At 34.6% G+C, this 23,101-nt stretch overlaps 1 protein-coding gene across 5 annotated transcripts in view; it reads right to left on the bottom strand.

Annotated features, from left to right (window-relative positions):
* atp11a (ATPase phospholipid transporting 11A) overlaps nucleotides 1-23,101 on the bottom strand; it is a 61,633-nt gene that overhangs the window by 5,507 nt on the left and 33,025 nt on the right. The window contains exons 11-30 of one of the 5 annotated variants that reach the window (XR_009269952.1): nucleotides 22,722-22,872; nucleotides 21,767-21,964; nucleotides 21,514-21,687; nucleotides 19,847-20,013; nucleotides 19,549-19,620; nucleotides 18,643-18,716; nucleotides 17,167-17,270; nucleotides 15,592-15,773; nucleotides 11,706-11,957; nucleotides 11,441-11,621; nucleotides 9,645-9,747; nucleotides 9,362-9,507; nucleotides 9,001-9,060; nucleotides 8,672-8,799; nucleotides 6,354-6,489; nucleotides 2,927-2,992; nucleotides 2,712-2,815; nucleotides 2,455-2,620; nucleotides 747-836; nucleotides 279-378 (exon numbers count right to left, since the gene is read on the bottom strand). Coding sequence is in view for 3 of the 5 variants with exons in the window: in XM_058769298.1 (XP_058625281.1) it covers nucleotides 2,455-2,620; nucleotides 2,712-2,815; nucleotides 2,927-2,992; nucleotides 5,747-5,770; nucleotides 6,354-6,489; nucleotides 8,672-8,799; nucleotides 9,001-9,060; nucleotides 9,362-9,507; nucleotides 9,645-9,747; nucleotides 11,441-11,621; nucleotides 11,706-11,957; nucleotides 15,592-15,773; nucleotides 17,167-17,270; nucleotides 18,643-18,716; nucleotides 19,549-19,620; nucleotides 19,847-20,013; nucleotides 21,514-21,687; nucleotides 21,767-21,964; nucleotides 22,722-22,872 (2,488 nt within the window). In the remaining 2 variants the exon portion in view is untranslated. The other 4 variants (XM_058769298.1, XM_058769307.1, XM_058769318.1 and 1 more) reach the window with 4 other exon arrangements.

Below are 23,101 nucleotides of genomic sequence, written 5' to 3'. Positions count from 1 at the left end.
GCTGCATATACAGCACACCCCAAACCACAACCCAATACCTTCATTCTGAAGCTTTAACACCAAACCAAACCAGTCTGTAGGTTTCACACCAAACAACAGACCCACACAGGTGCACCAAAGGCATTTTAAACCAGTTTGCTTTTACTGGAAAGAGCCAATTAGCAGGATTCTGGAATTCTCAGATTGATTCTAGAACTGCACACGTCATCTGAGAACTCTAGAGCTCCTCTTGAGTTAAGTGTGGATTAGTTCTTTCTTCAACTTCACATTATCTTTACCATAGAGCTGCTAGGCCTCAGTGGTGTTCTGAACGCCATCTAGCAGTGAATCATGAATGTTTGTCTCAACCCTTTCAAAGATCCTGTCAGCCCTCATTCTCTGTGAAACATCACACACACAAACAGACTCAAATGTGGCATAACAGACCCATGTGCACAGTATTTTCTACACTTTGTCTTGACTTTGAAGTCTCTTGCTGAAACTGAAAGTACGGCAGCAGAAAATGCATTAAACAACTTCATATCTGCAACATAAAATACACATGTACAAACATAAACATGCACACTTCATGCATGCAAACATGTAAAGTGGCGTAATAAAGAGAGACACCACAGGGTTCTGCAACGCTTGTTATTGGCATGTGAGCCTCATTAATGTTCAAGTAGGTCTGTCATACTCGTGACCCTGTTGTGTCTTCGCTCACTGTTACACACACACGCACATGCAGAGAGAGTGTGTAGGTTCACCTCCGGCTCAGTTCAGAAACTGACACTGCTGGAGGTCTGGGAGAGCATAAAGATGGTGGACTGCTCAGCAGTGAGACACTGCCGCTTTGTCTGCCGTTACCACAGGTCAAGGGTTAAACACACAGGGGAAGGGGAAGGTCAAGCATCAGAGAGGAAGAGCATCAGGAGAGAGAAAGAGAGATGGAAGAGGAATAAAAAAGACAGGGTTTAGAAAGGTGAACAACTTGTCTAATCCTCAGAGATTAATAAAGGAACTTCAGCAGCTTTCAAAGCATTCAAAGTTTCTGGAAGTGCAAGTTTTAGTGTTAGATTTCTCTTGTAGAATTATTAGTAAAACTTTACAATGACTCGTGTACCCTGTTATCCTGTTTTGTTATTGTTAACTAAAATGTAAACTGTAAAAAATGATTTTTGTTAATAGAAATAAAGCTGAAATAAAAATGTAAAAAAAATATTAAAATCTTGCCCAAAAATTTGAAATTTGCCTTAGCACCTAACTGAAATAAAACAAGTTTTAAGTTTAAGTACTAAAATTACTAAAACTCAAAGTTAAATATAAAAAAAAATAAAATAAAAAAAAGACTAAAACTTAAACCAAAATTCAAATGTAAACAGAAAAATAAAAAGGTAATTATAAATATTATGTACTATAACAGTATCTAAATCTAAATGAACACTGTCAATAACATTCATTCATTAGGTATCATAAACTAACCCTTAGCAGTTTTTACTGCATTTATTAATCTAATTTAATGATCATTTATAAAATTTACAATTTATTATTAATTCATGGTTATTCATAATACATTAATGTTAATTTATACAACAAGATGATAGGATTAAAAAAAATAGAATAATATTTTTAAAATGTAGGAACAGTACAGAGTTACTGTACATTAACCAAGATAAATGCTGTATTTTAATATATATATGTTTACATGACATATTTCATAACATTAGCACTCTGGAAGTTTAATAGGGAAGATGAGTGAAAGGAAAAGCATCACACGGGTTAAACCAGAGGTAAGGCAGTTTACACACGCGCACACATTAAATTTCCTTCTGAAATTTTTCTTAACATAGTATGATAACATACTATGTGTGCACACACATAGTAAAATTCACAGTATTCATTGTGTCATATATTGTTTGACAGAGTCGACAGGTCAAATAAAACCATCCAACATAAAGACAAATCTACAGATGAAGAGATTTGTGACCTGCATCCAGAATCCACTTACATCAAGCACACTGGGAACCAGTCCGACGCAAGTGTAAATCTGAAGACCAGGTAGTAGCAATGATCACAAAGTAAAGCACTATTGAGCTGCTTCACATCAACAATTATTTGATTGAAAATAACACAGATATTTCTTTTAAATAGCTGTATTCTTGCAGAAGGAATTAATCTTAGTTGGGTTAGACAACATTTTAGGTTGATTCAGAAGTTGATGCGAATTAAAATGAAGCTGCAGTCAATTCAGTACACTTCAGCTGCAGAAATGCAACAAATATAAAAATAGCTACAAAATATCCTGAAATCTTAGGTTTTTAAAATATTATGTATATGTGTGTATAACTATTTATTTTAAATAGCTGTCTATCACTGCAATGAAAAATATAGACACCTTTATAAAGATATGACGTGAGCTACTTGTATATTTTCATCTCTATGCACATGTAGATAGTGAGCGTTGTGCTGTCGTACCTGTATTCTCTCTGTGGTGGTGGGCCATAGAGCTCTACACAACACTTTCTTCACCACATCAGGCAGCAGACTGACTATAATCAGCAGAATTATACTGAGCCATGCAGGACCGCTGGACAACATCTGCATGAACACATAGTACATCCTCTGATAGTTCAGGAAAGGCCTATGAAGAGCAGAAACACAGCAGAGGAATCATGTTAGATTCAAATGTATTTGATTTAGTGATATTAAGTGTGTAACGGGGCAGGCCGTACCAAATGATGCCTCCCCACAGGAGGGAGAAGATGACATAGAATAGCAGTGACCCCCATATGACAAAGTGGTTGATCCACGTCCAGTAATGTGTGTCCAGGGCAAGCTAAAGCATGTAGACACAGTGAGAAACAGGAAGATACAGCTGGTGAAGTTGACACCAGTTGGCAACATAACACGTGTGTGTGTGTGTGTGTGTGTGAGAGAGATGCATTACCTTTAGCGTGACCGTGAACACCAGGACAGTAAATACAAGTGTTCCAAAGGTCCAGTTTCCAAACATCTGGAACAGAGAAATATTGAAAAAGGCAAAAAGAGATTGACGCTAATGCATAAATAGCCATTCGAATGGGTGTTAGTGCACAGCTCACCCTCTCATCATGTTAATGCATGTTAAAAAACTTATGTGCCTTTATTTGTACAATTCAGTAACACTTGGTAGAAAAAGATTTGTTTGATTACCCAGTAAAGGTATATAATATATTAATAACAAAAATAATCCTTCGGATTATCATCATATTTTAGCATCTCCTTTTTATACTAATGGTTGATTACCAATTTTAATTTGACATAAGATAGCAGTTTTAGTTGCATCAATGCAGAAATCAAAGAAGCATATAAAAATATACATAGGACACTTTTAAAAATCTTTTGAATTTATTGCTTGTGAATAATTTCAAAGAAATAGTAGCATTATATTATTTTAACGGTGCACTTTTGTGTTGTGATCCTACTTTGTTTTACAGAGATTATTAATGATGTCTGGAGCTCATGTGCATTTTATATTTTGTCCATAAAAGCCTCATAAATAAATAGTGAGCTTAGATAGTCCCTTAAAATGTTATAATGGATTCAGTTTTGCAGATTGGTCCAATAAACCTTGGGTGCTGAAAGCTTCTCTGCGTATCTTTTGGGAGGATTTGTTCCCTCATTGTTTACAGTCTTGGCAAACGGCTGAATTTAGACACAATGGATTCTCTTCTAGAACCTTCCCCTGTCTGTGGACCGGCCACGCTGTTGATGGCACTATGCAAAACAACATCAACACTAGGATGAGAGCTCTTTATAAAAATCACTGCATGTTTACCTTTAAAAAACGAATCACAATCAAAGTCAACAAGCCACAGCAAAACAAGCAGGTCAAAGACTGTATGGCACCAAATGGTTTTAGTGAACAATATAATGTTGATGAGTTGCCAGTTTAAAAAACAAGGACACACAGTAAATGTCAACAAGTTTGAGGAAAATGCATTAACTTACCTTAATGAACAATCGAAATGAAATTTAGTGTTAAAAAACAAAAAACATATCAAGGGCAAATGATGTTTAAAGAAGTTGAAAGATTTTTCAAAATGATGAATCTGATATTTCAGCACTTTTTGCAATTTTATGGTTAATCAGGTAATGATTCTTCTGTTAATGATAGAGTTTTTGCCACTTTCCACAAATAGAGAAAAAACTGTTTGAAGTTCTTATTCAACAAACATTCAGTGAAAGAGGTGTTATGTTAATCGCCAATATCAAACTAAATACTATATGAGCGATTTTATTTTAATTTTATACAAGGTTGGTCATTTTTACAACCCTGTAACCAAAAGTTGTGTTTAAAATTTCTACTAAATAAATATTAAAAGTAAATAGACAAAATGTATGATAATAATAATGAAATAATAATTTTGATTAAATAGGTTAAAAATATTAGTTTAGATTTGTTAGACTTTTTTCAAACTTGCAATAAAGTCAATATTAAACGCTATACATTATTTGTATTATATATATATAAAAAATGTATTACAAGAACAAAGAGAGACCCTATGCAATGCAATAAATGTACTTAATAAATGATTAATATATTTAATCTATGCAATTATATTATACAGTACAATACAATTTATACCCAAAACATCAATTTTTAGTATCTTTTTTTAGCAATAAATAAATAACTAATTAGTATGATAAAAAATAACAACAACTATGATATATTAATATATATTAAATAAAACAAACATTAGTTTCTCCTTTTTTAATAGTAGATTTACAATCATCTTGCGTCAGCACAAACCCTCATTTGGCTTTAAAAAAAACTTACTGTCAGGATTTACTAAAGACACAGAGGGAAATTAGCGCTGAAAAGGTGTGGACACTGTTATTTTTGTGACTCACCATATTGAATATGCATTTGTAGAAGTTTCCCTTTCGATCAGTAAATTTATGGGAGGAGAGTATTTAAATGAACTACGCAACGTGATTTACTAAGATTTGCGCTCATCAATTCACTGGTATTTGCGGCATTACTTAACGCCCAACAAAAGCATGTCTCAAAGCAGGCGGTGTTTTGCGCTGCTCTTGGTAGATTGCGCTGGTCATTATGGAAATAAGATTTTTCCCTCCCATCGATGCTTTAATGGAACTGTATTCTAATGCTAATTAAATCTGGCCTTAAATGTTAGCCATGTTAAATCTTACACATCATCTTATATACTTTTCACAAACAAACAAATGGTTTAAAAAAGGTTAACGAGTCACTAATGTATACCCTATTTGTGGAAAAAGCCTCCAGCATCCTTCTAATTATAAGTTCAACATGTACTCTACCAAACAAAGTGAAATGTTGAATAAACACGCCCTCTTGTTCATTCATTTGCCCTTGCAGTGAGTCATGAGAGGATGGACGTGTATCCTACAACAGGCCGATGAGGATGAGTATGAAAACACCCCTCCAACTTGGGGGTTTGCAAAAAACACAGTCGCAACGTGACACACGGGACGGACACAAACTCCTACTCGATCACAAGATGATAGACAGAGGAAGATGAACGGGGGGCTTGCTACTCTATACCTACAGTGGCTGGTCCTCGGTACAGGGGACACTGGGATGCTGTACGGTACTGTTTGAGAGCTACGATGGCAGTGAACGGTTAGTGTTAGTAGACACTATGTGAGTGGGAGTGGCTTTAGGGTGAGGGGAGGGGCTGAGGAGGGTAACAGTAAAACTAAAACTAAAAATAGGATGAGAAACAGATAGGGACAGGCTTACCATCTGTGTGTTGGTGGCCATTAGCTGAGGAAAGGAAGAGAAGCAGAAAAGAAAAGAAAGGCAAAAGGGGAGTAGGTAAAAGGAGGAAACGAGAGAGGGAGAGATAGAGAAAGAGAGAAAGAGAAGAAAACGAAAGAAAAGAAGGAGAGGGAGGGGACAGGGAGCAAGAAAGTAAAGAAAAAATTAGGATGTTATAACTGAAAGTAAATCAAACAGGTAAAAAAAGCAATCCAAAAAGGTTACTATGATTTAACTTAATGGCACAGAGAAAGATGTCTGGTCTGACTGATTAACCAGCATGCTTTGTGTCGCATCAATGAATGGAGAAGCACCTGTAATGACTTCAAACATACGCAAAGGAGGACAGACAAAAGTCTGCAAGCTGGATCAAGACCGCAGTTAAACCACAAGTATGTACATTACAAACCACTTTAACCACAAAACTCGCTCAACAAACATCGGCCACCCATTCAATCTGTATGCGACTGCTTTATTTGACTGAGAAAACAATGAGCTCAAGAAATAAAAACGGCTGGTTAAGTTGATTAAAGAAAACACACAGACAAACTTGAAAACGAAATCATGGTTTAGACAGTGACTGCATTACCTGTCCGTTGCTGGTGAAGGTTGTGTTGTCGAAAAGGAAGAAAGCACCAAAGAAGAAGACCACGGCATCAAAAACCCCCAGAAATGTCCAGTAGATGAAGGTGGGCCATCTCAGGAGGGAATTCTTGGCAATATCTCTGTAATTTAAAAATGTAAATATATAAAGATAAACTGCATATTGTTTGCAAACCACACTGTAATATAAATGTTACACTTTACAGACCTTTAATAATGTACATTTAACATACAAGTGCATGTAACACATTATAAGCAACAAATTTCAAAATCACATATAGGGTTATTATCAATAACTAAAATAAAACTATTACAATTATTGGTCATTGAAGTAAAGCTAAAATAAATAACAAATATTAGATGAAAAACAATTAGAAATGCTGCTTTTGCAAATAACTGAAATTTATGTTGAAGCAAAAAAATTACAAAATGGAAATGAATAAAATCTAAAACTGAACTAAAAATAAATTAAACCTAGTGTAATATATATATATATTTAAAAAAAACTAGTAATAATGGGGAGAATATAAAAAGCATCTTTAATCTCATAAGTTTCTGCTTGACACAACGAGTTTAAATGAAGAACCAATGGAAAATTTACATTTATTCATTTAGCATTTTGCTGAAGTTTCTGCTTCTCAAATGAATAAACTCACATGCCATCTTTAGAGTTTCAGAAGAGATCTCAGGAAAGTCTCAAACTGAGCTCAGGTTTTGTAGTCTTTTATAGTCTTGTTTGTATAAATGTATAACAAATGAAATCCAACTGATACTAAACTGAAAAGCAAAGGAGCAGTCAAACATTTCATTGTAAGATCATATGGTTATTTTTGAGCGCTCTATGAAAAATAGGTTTAGTCACAAACCACACTTGAGATTAGATGGATCATTTCAAATGAAAGTGAAATTGGGGTCAGAAAAAAAAATAAGAATCGCTTATGCTGCTTGTGTCCATTCTTTAAAAACATATGGAAAACTGAAAAAAGAAAAAAATATCAGATCAGCGCTTTTTCTAGTCAGAATGTCCTTGATGGCTACAAGTGCCACACTGTGTCAGTAATGAACACTGTATATACTGAACAAGCAATGCAGAGGAAAAAGAGAGAAAAAAATGCAGTGTCAGGACATTTGGTGATAAAATGTAGAGCGGTTCTAACGGTATTTCTGCCCAGTCAGTGTAGTGTGTAAATTGAGTTTAGTGCAAGGGTCTGTGCAGATATGTTTGCCAAAGGCTGATGGAACTGTCCAATTATAGCAGCCTTGTATTTGGAAGCAGTGTGTTCATGAGATTAAGTGAGAAAACCTGGAGGCTCACAATCAGAAAGAACATTTCATTAAAGGGGAAAATATATAAAGAGTGAGATTGGGCTACATCAGGCGGTTCATTAAGATGCAAAAAATGAGGAAAGCAAAATAAAAGTTTTCAATTTTAATTGAATCAGCATATTAAATAGTCCCTGAATGGGCCAGTGCTGTGCTGTCCCTGTGACTTGCATTAGTTGAATATGTATTATGTACATTATTATTTCTATTATGTATGTTTTAATTCCTTGCAAACTATTTATTTTTGTGCATGAAATATTGCTGCCTCAAAGTTTGCTGATTAATATATATATATATATATATATATATATATATATATATATATATATATATATATATATATATATATATATATATATATATATATATATATATATATATATATATATATATATATATATATATATATATACACACACACACACATATATATATACACATATATATACACACACACATACATATATATATATACACAACTATGATTCTACATAGATGTTTTATGACACAAAAATGTATTTTTTAAAATATAAATTATTTTGGACTACTGGTACAAGTGGGAACTATCACTTAACTATTTCAAAAGTTCTTTATGAATATGCTATGAAGTCTCAGCGACAACAGATCTCAGGATAAGAAATAATGAGCTTTTTGAGTCATGCAAAAAAGAGGGCAAGGTGAGTATAAATAGCCAGTGTGTAGACAGGGATTTATCAGTAGGTCTCACAAAGGGACCCAGAAATAGAATAGTGAACAGATAGTAAACGTGACGCTCCAAAATACCTCCCCTGTACACGTGATGACACGTACCACACGTCAGCCAATAAAACAACTTAAACCAAAGTCCATTTGGGTTTTCATTTTGGGTGAATTTTTTCTCATTTTTAAACCTATTTTAAAGTTTCAAGTATAATTATCGCATCAGATTCAGACCATAGTTGTAGATAAAGGAGATGTTAGTGAAACCCAAACGTTCCTCACCTGTAGAGAGTAGGGTCCCGTTTGAGGATGTCCATGTTGATGTGCTGCTCCATCAGACTGTACAGGAGGATGGGTAATGAGGTGAAGCTGATATTGTACAGGGTCAGATATGCCGTGTCATACAGTGGCTGCAGAGGGATTAAAAACAATTAAACCAGTTTGCTACAGTTGCTGCAAATCAACCGTTAAGTTCAGTGTAAGCACAGAAGAGAAAGAGTTTTTTCTTTTAACTACATGCACTTTCATATTCCAGAAGTCAATTTCAACATCTATTCTAAATGTAGTCTATTAGTGACAGACCTTTAAGACACTTTGAGGTATGCATTTACCTGCTGAGAGAAGCCACAGAAGAACTGATAGAGAAACTGAGGGAAGATGAAGCACACATTCTGTGGAGAGAAAACAGACCCTCAGTACCTGATGTACTCAACCCTTTAGGGGGATAGTGTGTGTGAATTCTGTTTGCTATAAATAGCGCTGCATTAGAATTGCATTTTCAACAAGATTGTTCAGTGGTTTAGTCAGAACTCCTGGGAAAAAGTAGCATCCACACATATTAAGCAACTTTTTTTCCTGTGTTTACAACCGCAGGCAATGTTGTTTGTGTTGTGTCAGCTAGCAATCAGCTATTTTGCTTGAGATGATCTTTTTTATTTTGTGTGTCTACACATTTTGTTAGTTTGAGTTCACCTTATAGAAGAAGTACTGGACCAGCTCAGCGATTCTGATGTAATAGTAGTGTCCGTGTACCAGCAGCATCTTCTTCAGGTGTTTGAACTTGGTAATTGCATAGTCGCTGTTACGGGCCGCCTGACGCCCCTCTTTACCCATGATCCCTAGAGGCAGAATAACCAGTCAATAGGCATGTAAGATATTGCTGATAGCTGTAAAACAGAAGCCTATCAGAGATTTACTTCCTGGAGAAGTGATAACTTCTAAAACGATTTGTTTTTGTATGCGAGCATGAAATCACCTATGCCCACGTGAGCCTCCAGAATCATGCTGACGTCATTGGCTCCGTCCCCGATGGCCAGTGTGATGGGGTGTTCTTTTGATGCTTTTATAAGCTTAACAATCTGAAAGAGGTCAAATCAGAACGACTGAGAGATTAGATTATTAATCAGGGTTTTTGGCCATTCATGTGACTGAGGCGATGGGATAATATCAATCCTATCTCATATGAAGTGACGAATTTGATTTGGCTTTTCATATACATGAACTGCATGGGATTTTACTGTTCGTTTCACATCAATAATTGTCTTGTAATGCTGTGAGTTCTCTCACTTCTTGACTTTACAGTCCTCTGGTTTTCCCAGCAGCCCCAGAGAGTGATTGACAGGTTTAGCGTGCAGTAAATGAGAACGAGAAAGAGACCAGAGTCTCTTTTGATTGCGCTGTGTAACTCACAAGCTGAGAGATTACAATAAGGGAATGAGGACAACCTTTCTCTGGCAGGTGGCTGTGTTTGTGTGAGTCAGCTTTTATCATTATTGATAAAAAAATTGTGGGGACCAAATATCCCCAAATTTGGGGGGGGGTAACATTTTTTAGTTCCTGGTTTTTTTTGGCTTTGATATGCTGTGCAATGTTCATTCAAGAAGAAAATATGTTACTCTTTTCACTGAATCATTTGTTCAACCATTTCATTCAAGAACAGATATTCAAACATTATTTCCTTGTCTGCAACAATTTATCTGAGACCACAATTTTTTTGGTATGGTCAATGTCAATATGCAACTGCCAATATGCATTTCTAAAATGTAAGTGACTGTATTGACCTGAATATAAGACAATGTTTTTTTCTTGGAAGTACATCTGAAAAAACGCGTTGTTTTATTTTCGGGGTCTACTGACATGTCAGTAATACACCCACAACAATAGGTGGCGCCAAATACGCATAAAACGAGTGTGCCATGAAATATGTAATGTAATGTGTGTTGTAAAGATTGAGAGTGAAAACAAAAACAAAAGAAAAAGAAAAGCTTACAACGGCACGAGTCGTGACTGTCATGTTAGCCTGATGGGAACAAACTTCCTCTGTAAGTGATTTTAAAACATAAGACTATACCCACATTTGAAGACTACAATAAGATTTCACTTCTACTGATAATAAAATTTTGGTAGGCTACTATGAGATGGATAGCCTAAATGTTATATAATTCAGATGGGCTACCTGTTATTTCAAAGGTACATCTGGAAAAAGGGGGATTGTCTTATAATCAGGGTTGTCTTACATTCAGTACTTAATATTAATTTTTATTGAACCTTAACCTAAATGATACTGGAAAATGATATGATATAGGAAATGGCGTTAGGAAATGATCGGGCCTTTACACTACCATTCAAAAGTTTGGGGTTAGTTAGATTTTCTAATTTTGAAAGAAATATTTTTATTCAGCAAGGATGCATTTAAGTGATCAAAAGTAAAGACTTTTACATTGTAACAAAAATATATTTAAAATATATGCTGCTCTTTTAAACTTTCTATTTATTAAAAAATAGAACTGTGATAATAATAAGAAATGTTTCTTGAGCACCAAATCAACAAGACTGAAGACTGGACTAATCATTGCTGAAAATTCAGCTTTGCCACCACAGGAATAAATTACATTTAAAAATATAATACAATAAAAAAAATAATTTAAAATTGTATACTATTTCACAATATTACTTTACTGTATTTCGAAACACTTAATTAAAAAACCTTACATCTTACCCCAGTCTTTTGAATGGTAGTGTATACTCTTTGAGACTGATGTGCTGTAGTACCTGTGCTTTTTGTAAAGGTGCCATGCGACAGCAGAGAACAGCACTGCAGTTCCTGCAGATTTCCAGGAAAATCTCCTTATAGTTCCCTCCATTGCTGGTTCCATCCTGTATCGGCTTCAGAACAGCTGACAATGTCGCCCCATCGATTATCAGACCATAGTCTTGGCAATCACCTGAGAGCCTGTGGGGACCGACACATATATGTGAAGGTGTCTGCGTGTGTGAGTGTCTATGTGTGCATGTAAATGTATTCTACTGTACCTACCCTGAGAAAGTGTCCCTGGTCATGCTGCCATGATGTCTCAGGACAGTTCTGCTCAGATCGAACAGGACGTCGTGGAGACTCTGCTCCTCTGTCCGCTTGGTTGTCAGTTCCAGGATTTGTGTATTGCGATGGAACAACTTGCTAGCATAGCATGTGGCTGCTGCCGTCTCCATTTTGTCCCCTGTGAGGACCCAAACCTTCATACCAGCCTTGTGCAGGGACTCAATGGTGTCGGCTGCTTTGTCCTGCAGCCTGAAACATAAAATGACAACCAAGATGATTTTAAAAGCAGTTCATGTGCACAGTTAACACAATGTCGTTATAATGAGCCAGATTTACCACTGACAACTAATGACCAATCCGACCTTAGCAAATGTTGACAATCTCCATATTACCTTTCTTATGGAAGTTTATGGAAGTTCTGAGTGTTTGGATAGTTTTAAATGCAATTTTAAATAAACTTTCAGTTTGCAAAGTTTTTAATCACATTCCTCTGTAATTTAACTATTTACACTATCGTTAAAAAGTTTGGGGGCAGTCATTTTTTCAAAGAATCCAAAAAAAAAAAAAAAATCACTAAAATATAAAGCAGAACAACTGTTATTAATGTTGATAAAATTAAGAAATGGTTCTTGAGCACCAAATCAGCATATTAGAATGATTCTAAAGGATCATGTGATAGTGAGGACTAGAAATTACATTTTAAAATACATTAAAATACATTAAATATAAAAAAATGGTTATTTTAACCATGTTACTTGTATAACTTTTATAACATATATACTTTTCATAAAATATTACTGTATTTATCATCAAATAAATGCAGCCTCGGCGAGCATAAGAGACCTCTTTCACAAACATTAAAAAAAGTATATAAAATTCTTTCCTTTCTGTCACTATTTTTCAAGCTCAAGAATAATATAAGAATAATTTTCATACAATGCTTTCACATTTAATCGAGAAACTTGTGGCTGTGGAGTTTAACATTGAGTCAATTTAAAATTATTATTTTTACAAACAAGTTAATATGTCACACTTTGACATAAATAGTAGCCAAAACGACAATTACGCAGTTGTTGCTTTGACAGCCCAATTGTCTCAATTATATAGTAGCAGCAGAAAGATTTGACATAGTATATAGCAATCCCATGTGCTTTATTCTTTGCGCAGTGCTGGAGTGAAAGTTAATGGACAGTGCTCTGCATGGCTCAGTGGTGGGGAGGTCTTATACCGCAGTGTGATGTCTCAGCCCACTTCACTCAGTAATTAAGCAGCCCAGCAGTCAGGATTCACAGTGCCACTGCTGCCAGATAATTAAGACTCCACCCCCCACTGCACCTCACTCACAGCCCAGCCACGCAGGAAGTCACATTCTCACAAAGACTCCCAGGAAGAAACCACAAGACGTTCTACTACACTACCTATTAAACATTCTAATAACATGAATTGGATTTCACTTAACAACATTCTGTTGAAGAAAAACAAAAAAAGCAACATTCTAGTTGAGTTATAACGTTCCTTCTGACTTCCCCAACATTCTACTTGGCTCTGTATTTTAAAATCTTGGCTTAAAGTTGACAAAATCAGATTTTATGTTACATGCTTCCTTATTACACTTTCCTGGCCTTATTGTGCAAAAAAAAAATCCACTGTCTTCATGACATCATGCTCTGTCTTTAAAATGACTTTTCTTTGCAAATGATGTTACCTAGGCCAAGGGGGCGGGAAAACTAATGTAACCCAATAGCCAAATAGCTATTTAAGGCATTGTATTAGCCTGCTGTTAGTGAATGCAGCCTCCCTAAAATCTTGGCAATAGTTAACACTAGTTTAACAGTAATTTAATGCTAAATAACTTTAATGTAACATCGATTATATCCTCTCTACAATCCACTGCAGTCTCACATACAAGTCAGGCTCTATTCTGCTATAGAGAACCCACTTTTCTCTATGAAATCAAATTCCCAATAGATAAAAATAAAGTCCCACCCTTCTTTTTTTACTTGTTGAATATCCTGTTGCACTCAGAAACACAATCCTTAAGGGCACAGTGACATTTACTGAATTTTTTGGGTGAAATCCAGTAATTTCTGTATTTCAAGTCCAGTCACATTAACAGATTTTGCAACGGGTTTAAGTCGGTCATGTGAATATACCACATTGACCAACATAAAACTGCTTGATTTGAACGTGACTTCTGTGTGAGCTGTGCATCATACATTCCTACACAACTGACGACAGACAATGGACCTTTTAGCCCACAAAAACGCAACTACATTTATAGAAGTAGAATCTGTTGCCATGGCCATGTCGACTTGAGTGTTTCAGGGATTTTATTTAAAAAAAAACAAACAAACAAAAAAACATTGCAAATAGTTAACGCTGCCCCTGATCAAATTAGCTTCCTGTATACTTGACTATAACACATCTTGAGTGACCTCTTGAAGACACAAACAGGCTGGTGCCTACAGGGCACTGATTGCATCTAATCAACACAGCCTGACAAAATAAGTTCACATCCAGTAATCGCTATTTGTTTGCTCTGTCAAATTCATTAAGGCGGCCAACATGGATTGATGTGTTTATTTATAACATTGGGTTGGACGGCATCCATAAGTGCATAAGCCAAAACAGTAGTTCATCAGAACCGTGTCTGCCGGCCCCCGATTGATTCAAGAGGGGGTCTAATTACGTTAGCTGCTCATTATCAGGACACTGGAGCCTAACGGAAGGACTCTATTGATTGCCTGTGCAATTAGCGTTAACTCACGCTGGTTCTGTCAGGACCGCGGGTGCTCACGTGAGCTTCAAACGGACGCTGGACCTGTAACTCTTCCATCCAGTTGTTGGACCGATGGGAACCTTGGCTTTCAGCCAGTTAACAATCTAATATTGCTAATGCACATCCATTCTCCATTTCAGTTCAGGGAAATGCATCTTGTTTATTTAGGCAAATGCATAATGCATTTTATGGAAAACATAAGTTATTATTAACATGCTGATATTTTTACAGCAACATGGAAAGCAATATCGGACTTGCTCAGAAATGCATCGTACGTCACGGTTCCATATTTCGACACTATGGATTTTTTGATGGCATAGTTGGCAGAAGCGAGAGGAAATGAGGCCCTGATTCTTAGTACTGAAGGGTACTACATATTCACAGTTGAATGATTTAATGTGACACTACCATAACAAAAAACTGAAAAAATGATGTGTTTCCCTGATTCTCTATAGTCACTCCTGTGTAGCAACAAAATTGTAAATTGCTGGGAATGTACTGTACAGTGGAGTCCAAAAGTCTTAGACTACAATGAAAATATGGGATTCAAAAACTTAATTTAAACCAATAAACTATTTTTTTTTTTAAATAAAACATTAAAATTAAACACTCTTTGGTGTTTTTTGGAACATACTCAAATCACTATGCATAACAATACTAAAATATTTTGCAAGTTATTCACACATTTTGTAAAAAAAAAAAAAAAAAATCTAATGCTGGACAACAATAGAATTTTTTCAATTAAAATTTTTTGCTCAAATTATTATTCACGTATCATTTGTTTGAAAAAAAAAAATCTCAAATCATGCTGGATAACATGCTGAATTTTTCCTATTTCCACTGTTGGTCTCAGACATTTTGATGCCACTAGATCTACTGTACCTTTAAGTGGCAGAGTTATTTGCATTTGCATTCTGAATTTGACAAAGGAATACTGAACATGAAATGGTTTGGATTCCACTCTGTCAGCTTCTTCTAAATTCTTGAAATCGAAAGTTTGATTCACGTCAGTAGAGGAATTTTCAAACAAGTCAAATCAAACTGGTATTTGTGGTATTTGGTAAATGTTAATCAGGTTGACTGAATCAGAAGGCAGTGATTCACCTATCTTCCACAGCCGTGGCTCCCAGCAGGATGAAATCCTTTTCGATGACATCATAAGCTTCAGCCAGTTTCCTGTCGCGCTCCTGCAGAGCTAGTTTAGCGCTGTTGAGGAGATGGCATGTTTCTTCATACTCCTCACGAGTCAGCTTCTTATAAGCCACACAAAGGGTCCGTAAGCCCTCCTACAGGGGAAGGATTTGAAACAAGTGTCAGCTTAGCCTTCCAGGTCCATTCATTTACAAAAAGAGCCTAAATTCAACACCAGAATTCATTATTTTTCCTAAAAACAGCATTAAATCTTGGATATAACTTGACTCAGAATAAACATAATACAAAGCAAAGAACAATAACTTGCTAAGAAAAATGAAAATGTTAGCATTATTAATATTTACTCTCCCTTGTATTGCTCCGAACCTGTAATGGAGATATTTTAAAGAATGCTCACACTGCTCTTTTCAATAGAATTAATCATGTGGTGACGTGCTCCTAAAAAGTATGGAAGCTTATTACCACCGCCACGTAAAAAAGGTACAGCGATTCAAAATTGAGAGTTTTTATCTTGTGATTGTGAGTTAACATCTCGCAGTTCTGAAAAAAACCTGAATTGCGAGATAAAAAGTTGCAATTTTCAAATGTCTTTTTATTCTGTGGTGGAAATAGGCTTCCATAAAAGCCACATAAAAAAGCCTGTATGACTTAAATAAAACATCCCGTGTCAAATGTTACGTTTTAGACACACAAATGTTATTTTTACAGTGACGTCTTATTTGATCTGATTTTGCTGTATGCAAAAGAGCAGTGTGAACATTTTGCAAAACATCTAATTTTGTGTTCCATGTAAAAAAAGAAAGACATACTGGTCTAGAACGAGTAAATAATAACACAATTATCATTTGTTGGTGAGCTATTCCTTTGAAATGTAGATTATTAAATAACAAAAATGCTCTAGTAGAAAACTTTCCATTATCACTATTAATAAATCACTACTGTCCTGCAGACTTGAAAACAAAGATTAATTTCTGTCCTTCTCTACAGAAACCTTTTCACTATGGCTACTATGGTCATTCCTGACCCACATTCCTGAGTAACACAATGAAGTAACATAGAGCTGTGTTAAGATCCATTCCTCATGCCTGGGACCATAATTATATTCTTTTTCTGCAAATGACTCCATATATTTGTCAAGTTTAAGATCATTATATTCATTAGATTATCAAGAGCAAAAAGTACAAATGACTTCTGGGTGCTACAGAGACATTAAACTAATAGCGGTTGTTTATAATACTCATCCCTCTTATGAAAGCTAATGAGATCAGTGTTGGGCCGCAGTGTGAGAACACATAAATAGAATGACAATAGACACATTGTCTTTGCTCTCTTTCACTTTCAGTGGGTTAGGTACTTTCCTCTTTCAGTCCTCTTTGAGGATGACATTCATGCGAAACACAAGTTTCACAAGCAAACACATTTGAGAGGAGCTTTTTTCCATCAAGATCTAGGAAGGTGCTTTTGTGGCTTATAAATAGCTCTGCTAAAATAAGAAAGAAGATGAAGATGTTTCCAATTTCTGCTCACCACAGCGTTGTGCTCTACTCGCGCTCTGACCTGCTCCACCTTCCCAGAAACCACCCGTGGGAAAATAGAAGAATCCGCACCTTTACAGAACAAATAGTAGTCTCCTAGAACAAACAAACAATTATCAACACAAATAAAGTGTTAACAGCTATAAGGAAGAAACTGTACCACCACAAGTATGCCATGCTTTCAATACATTTATAATAGGTAAAGCAACATTTTTACGTAATTCATGAAATCAAACTAACCTATTTGTCTTTGAAATTTTATATATTTTTTTCCTGTTCCTCTCTGAAACGCATCACAATATGATATGTAAAATGGGTCACAAACATTGTTACATGTTGACTTTAAATTAGCACATTAGTTATGCTGTCAGGCTCTCAATGCATTCAAGAATATCCTAATTGCTTTTTATATTAGAAGATAAGTTATCAGGTCAATTGCGTGACTGAATGTATTCAGGAATCATACAGATGTCTAAATCTTGCTCTCATTTGTATGCTAGTAGCACATTGACCCACTTGCATTAACTGGCCCCTTCATTTGGGCACACATGGTGACTCAGAGACTTTCAGTGGAATGTGTAACAGTCACTTGCAGTTCCAGAATGAGTGTGCATGTGTGCGTTTACTCAGCTATGCGTTGAGGACAAAATTATCCCCAGACATTAGCTAAATCCATTTGGGGATGTTCTCAGACGGGAGAATCATTCATAAATAAAGTGAATAATTAGGGCTGCCAATCTCTAAAATTGTAATCAATTATTGCATGACATGCAGATTAATCAAATCAATCACAAATAATTGCACATATCAGTATTTCCAGAGATCATTCAAAGACACATTATTGTGGCAAAATAAAACATTGAACAGACGTGACAATGTTGCCTTATAAGTTAATATATTTGTATTATTTCTATTTCATTAAACATAACTCAACATCACTAACCTCAATAAATAAATAAATGAATCAATAAATTAATTAATTAAAAATTATTTAATTAAAAATATAATTAACAGACTGGTCAGGAGGCATTTTAAATATTTAAATCACACAAAATTTTACATGTGAAACTGACTTAAGTTTTCTTTAGACCAAGAATTAATTATACATAATTACACATTAATTTTGCATAATAATTATAATGAGCTTTATCTGTCCTCATTTAGATTGTCATGTGTGTGCCTACGTAATTTTCAGGATACATTTGTACCCAGAAGTCAGCTATATATATATATATATATATATATATATATATATATATATATATATATATATATATATATATATATATATATATATATATATATATATATATATATATATATATATATATATATATATATATATATATATATATATATATATATATATATATAAAAAGTTAAAGAATGTCTCCATTTAGATAAAGTTGTGTAAGTAAAAGTTGTGTGTGTGTGTGTGTGTGTGTGTGTGTGTGTGTGTTCATCCTACCTGAACTTGATCTTACGATAACACTCATTCTCCTCCTCACTGAATCAAAGGTCAACACCTCCAACAGCTCAAATCTGTGAAGAATAAACACAAACGCACACAAAATGACAATGTTGCAAGAGTTTAGATTCAAAAGGGTAACAGATCTACTATTACTAACTAACTACATTTATGTACACATAAATCAATGGAATATGGAACGTTGAGTGGGTCCTTTGGGATACATTTTTATCACAGACAGACAGTTTTTATGTGACTGCGCTCTGTGCTGACCCTCGTGTTCTCGGCTGTAGGACAGTGTGTAGCAGCACTAATTATCGCCAGTCCTTGTCTTTCAAGGACAAACAGACACACTCCATCTCACAAACACCGGTCCTTTTACAACACTCCCTAAACACGGGAACTTTGCTTCCCACAACATACTGTAAAATGTTGTTATTTTAATAAACACACAATGACATTTATATGACAACCTGCTGAGTAAATACACAGATGATTACAGATTAGGCTGAACAAACTGTTCCTTTGCTGAGGTTTCTTTCTCACACAGCATGTGGCAAAATACATGTTTGTAAATTCTATGCGGATAAAATTTAAAAAAAAAAAAACTGTAAAATGCATAAATAAATGTATATAAATCTTCTATTCATTTTTTACTTTTATATTATTCTATTTATTTTATTATTATTTTAAAAATACTATTAAAATTTTTTTTTTTTTAAATGACCATTTTAATTATATAATAAATAATAATAATAAAGATCTATGGTAATAATCTGTATTTAACATATTACGTAAGATTGAGGGTAAAACCATTTTCTGAGACTGATAGACTGTCCAAAAGCATCCAAATGCTGCTAGTTTCCTGTTGGTCATTGCACTCATGCTGTTTTCCAGATGGCTCACCTCTCCATCTCATCCTCTCTGTTGAGGATCTCCATGTGACTGTCCTTCAGACGAAGATAGGTGAAGCCCAACCTGAACAGGTGAGAGAAAAGGAAGGCAAACTTAGGTTAGACATAACAGTATGTACAGCAAATGTAGAGTTCAGGAAAAGACAGAAAATGGGCATAAAAATGCTTGGACCGTTTAGGGTTAGGGTTATGCAATCCCAAAGAGAGACACAGTATGTCAAAACCTGGAGGCTAGAGTATAAATTATCGTGGGTCTGTGTGAGTGCATGTATGTACAGTATGCATCTTGCCTTTTCATGCCCTCCACCAGTGCAACCTCGTCTGGAGAGGAGGAGATGTAGAAGGAGGTGGATTTGCCCTGATGGATTCCTCTCTTAATGCCATCAACCGTTTCCTCTTCCTTCACCTGGACTGTGTGACAGAGGCACAGCGCACGGAAAAACAGCTCCTCTCGCTCCTGATGAGACACACACATACACACACAAAACTGCTGCTTCATTCTTAAAGATTTTTAAAACAGTCAAATATTACATTTAATAATAGTATGTAATGGCATGAGGAAATTCAGTCCACACACACACACACACACTATTTCCCTTTGCTTAAGAGTGAGTCGTCTCAGTGGAACAGAATCATTCATCTGTTTCCTCACACACCAGAAGAAAGGAAGACAGAGAGACTAGCAAAAAGAGATTAAGTGACAGAGACAGAGAGATAAAAGGAGAGAGAGGCTATCTGTGTCTAACTCTGAACAAAATGCAGTCAATACTCATGTATCCAGTAAATATTTGGATACATTTGATACAAGCAGGCATTCAAAATCTCAAAAACAGTGAACTCTGATATTTCACTTTATTATGCACATGCACACAATATCATTACAGAATGGATTTTGAATGGACAAACTGAGTTTATCCAAATTGTTATTCATAAAATTCACATTCAAAAATACAACTGACAAGAGATGTGATGGGAAATTTAATAAGTAACAAATTCTTTAATAGATGGTTTAGCTAATCTGCTGAATTAATGTCACGTTGCTCTAAGCTCATTTATCAAAGATAAAATTAGAATCCATCCATCTTTCCACCCATCCATAGCCAAAATATTCATGCAAAAACTTGCCTTTGCGATAATATGATTTATCTGTGCAATGAAACATAACTCGCCGCTCATAATAACACGTTCATTCTCTCATTGTACAGAAGTTTTTATGGCTTCTTTATCAAATGTCTACAGTGCTCCAAAATGTATCTGCATACTTAAGTCGCATTTAATAATAATGAAATGTCATGGTATTAGATAAAATTTTTATTAATTTATTTTGAATAAAGATGGGGAAACTTGAAGTAATCTGACTTTATATGTTTACTAAGAATCATGTCAGGTTTGTTTAAAAATATTGAAAACATTAAATAATTTTGTGAAAACCATGACACATTGTACATTTATTTTATTTTGAAATTGAAACCTTTTGTAACACAGAAGTGAAAGTGTTTGCTGTCACTTTTGCTTGCGCAATATATATCATATTTATATTATCCAAAATAAAAGTTTTTGTTTACATAATATATGTATGTGTGCTGTGTATATTTATTATGTATATATAAATACACACACACATGCATGTATATATTTCAGAAAAATGCGTTTATATATTAAATATATTTATTTATAATATAAATTATATTAATATAAAGACATGTAAATATTTTCAAAATATACACTGTATGTGTATGTATATTTCGATATACATAATAAATACACAGAACACACATACATATATTATGTAAACAAAAACCTTTTGTATGCGATTAATACATATAAATATATATTAAATCGCAATTATATATATAAAAAACTGACCCCATCTTAAAAGTTTAATATATGTTCAAATACCCACTGAACTGTGATTTTCCAACAGTTATGGAAACAGAAAAACAGAGAACAAGCTCACCTTTCCATCTATGCCCGGAGAGGAGTCGATCATATCCATTCCGGCAGCTCCAGGTAAGATCTGCCCGTTACAGATGGCATGTGGCACGTAAACATGCCCATCCACACAACATTCCCTCAACTCCATGTTATTTTCTGTCAAAGTGCCAGTCTTGTCTGTGAAGACATATTCCACCTGTGATGGAGAAAGAAGAGACAGTCAACTAATAATGAGTGAGGGAGCAGTTCTGGAGTGGTCTGAAGAGATTTCCTACCTGTCCAAGTTCTTCATTAAGATCTGAGGTATTGACGAGCGGTCCCTCTCCGAGCTCCTCATCAAACATGTCATCGTCCCACAGGATGAAGTACGAGCCAAGGAACTTCTGCATCTCCACAGTCACATACATGGACACAGGAATGATGTAGTTGAACAGAACCATGAAGGCAAGGAAATCTGTGAATGCCCGGATTAACTGAAGGGACAAAATGCAAGGAATTAGAGAAGCGTGAGTTTGTGCAATTGTTGTGCTTTGATTATGTTAATGATATGAAAACATAAAATATAGTAAGTATATACAATGGAGGCCATAATTTGAAAGATTTTTTTAAGTCTCTTATGCTCACTGAGGCTGCATTTATTTGATCAAAAATAAAGTAAAAACAGTAATATTGTGAAATATTATTACAATTTAAAATAACTGATTCGTTTTTAAATACATTTTGGAAAAGTTTTAATATTATAATATAATTATAATAATAATTATACATTTATTATTCCCATGATGCAAAGCTGAATTCACATTCAACGTCACATAATTCTTCAGAAATAAAACTTATCTTATAATTATGCGTAAGTAGTACAAAAAGAAAAGAAAATGAATTTGAATAAAAACATAAAAATAATCAAATATTTAATAAAAATTAAGTTTTCACACCAACAGAATTTGTCATTCTCTGAAAAAGCTAAATTACTTAAATGTTTAAAAATAAAACAATAAATATATCAAATAAAACATCAAAAATATAAAATGAAATATATGAAATAAAACAATAAATAAACAACAAATATAAAAATAATAATAAAATAAAAAGTTATATAAAAATAAAAATTACTTAAAAAAAAAAATAAAAATAAAAAATAAATAAATAAAAAAAATATAATAATAATAATCATCATCATCATCATCATCATCATCATCATCATCATCATCATCGTTTTCTAGCACGTACCACATGCCGTTGCCTTTCAGTCTCAGTTTTCTGGTTGTACCAGGGCTCATCTCTGTTCGGGTTGGCCTGCCAGGCATACTTCAGGACAGTATTGATCAGAGCTTTACTGATCAGAATGCAGAGGTACACAATCAGGTAGGCGTTCATAGACCTGCAGGACAAAAAGCGATGAGGTGATCCAAGACTCACATAGTATGAGCATAATCATTTTTGGACCCAATGGCAAAGACACATATCATACATCAGTGTGACAAGATCTAACCGCAGTAACTTTCCCTGAGGGTCTCTGAGTTTAATATCACTCTTTTTCAGAAATTTTCAGAAATCTACAATACTAAATTAAATTAAGTCTATTAAAAAAATCAACATTTATTTGATTG

This window comes from Onychostoma macrolepis, chromosome 01 (genome assembly GCF_012432095.1).
Source record: "Onychostoma macrolepis isolate SWU-2019 chromosome 01, ASM1243209v1, whole genome shotgun sequence".
Lineage (NCBI taxonomy): Eukaryota > Metazoa > Chordata > Actinopteri > Cypriniformes > Cyprinidae > Onychostoma > Onychostoma macrolepis.
Note: the sequence above shows the minus strand (reverse complement) of the source record. Positions and strands in the feature narration are given on the sequence as shown.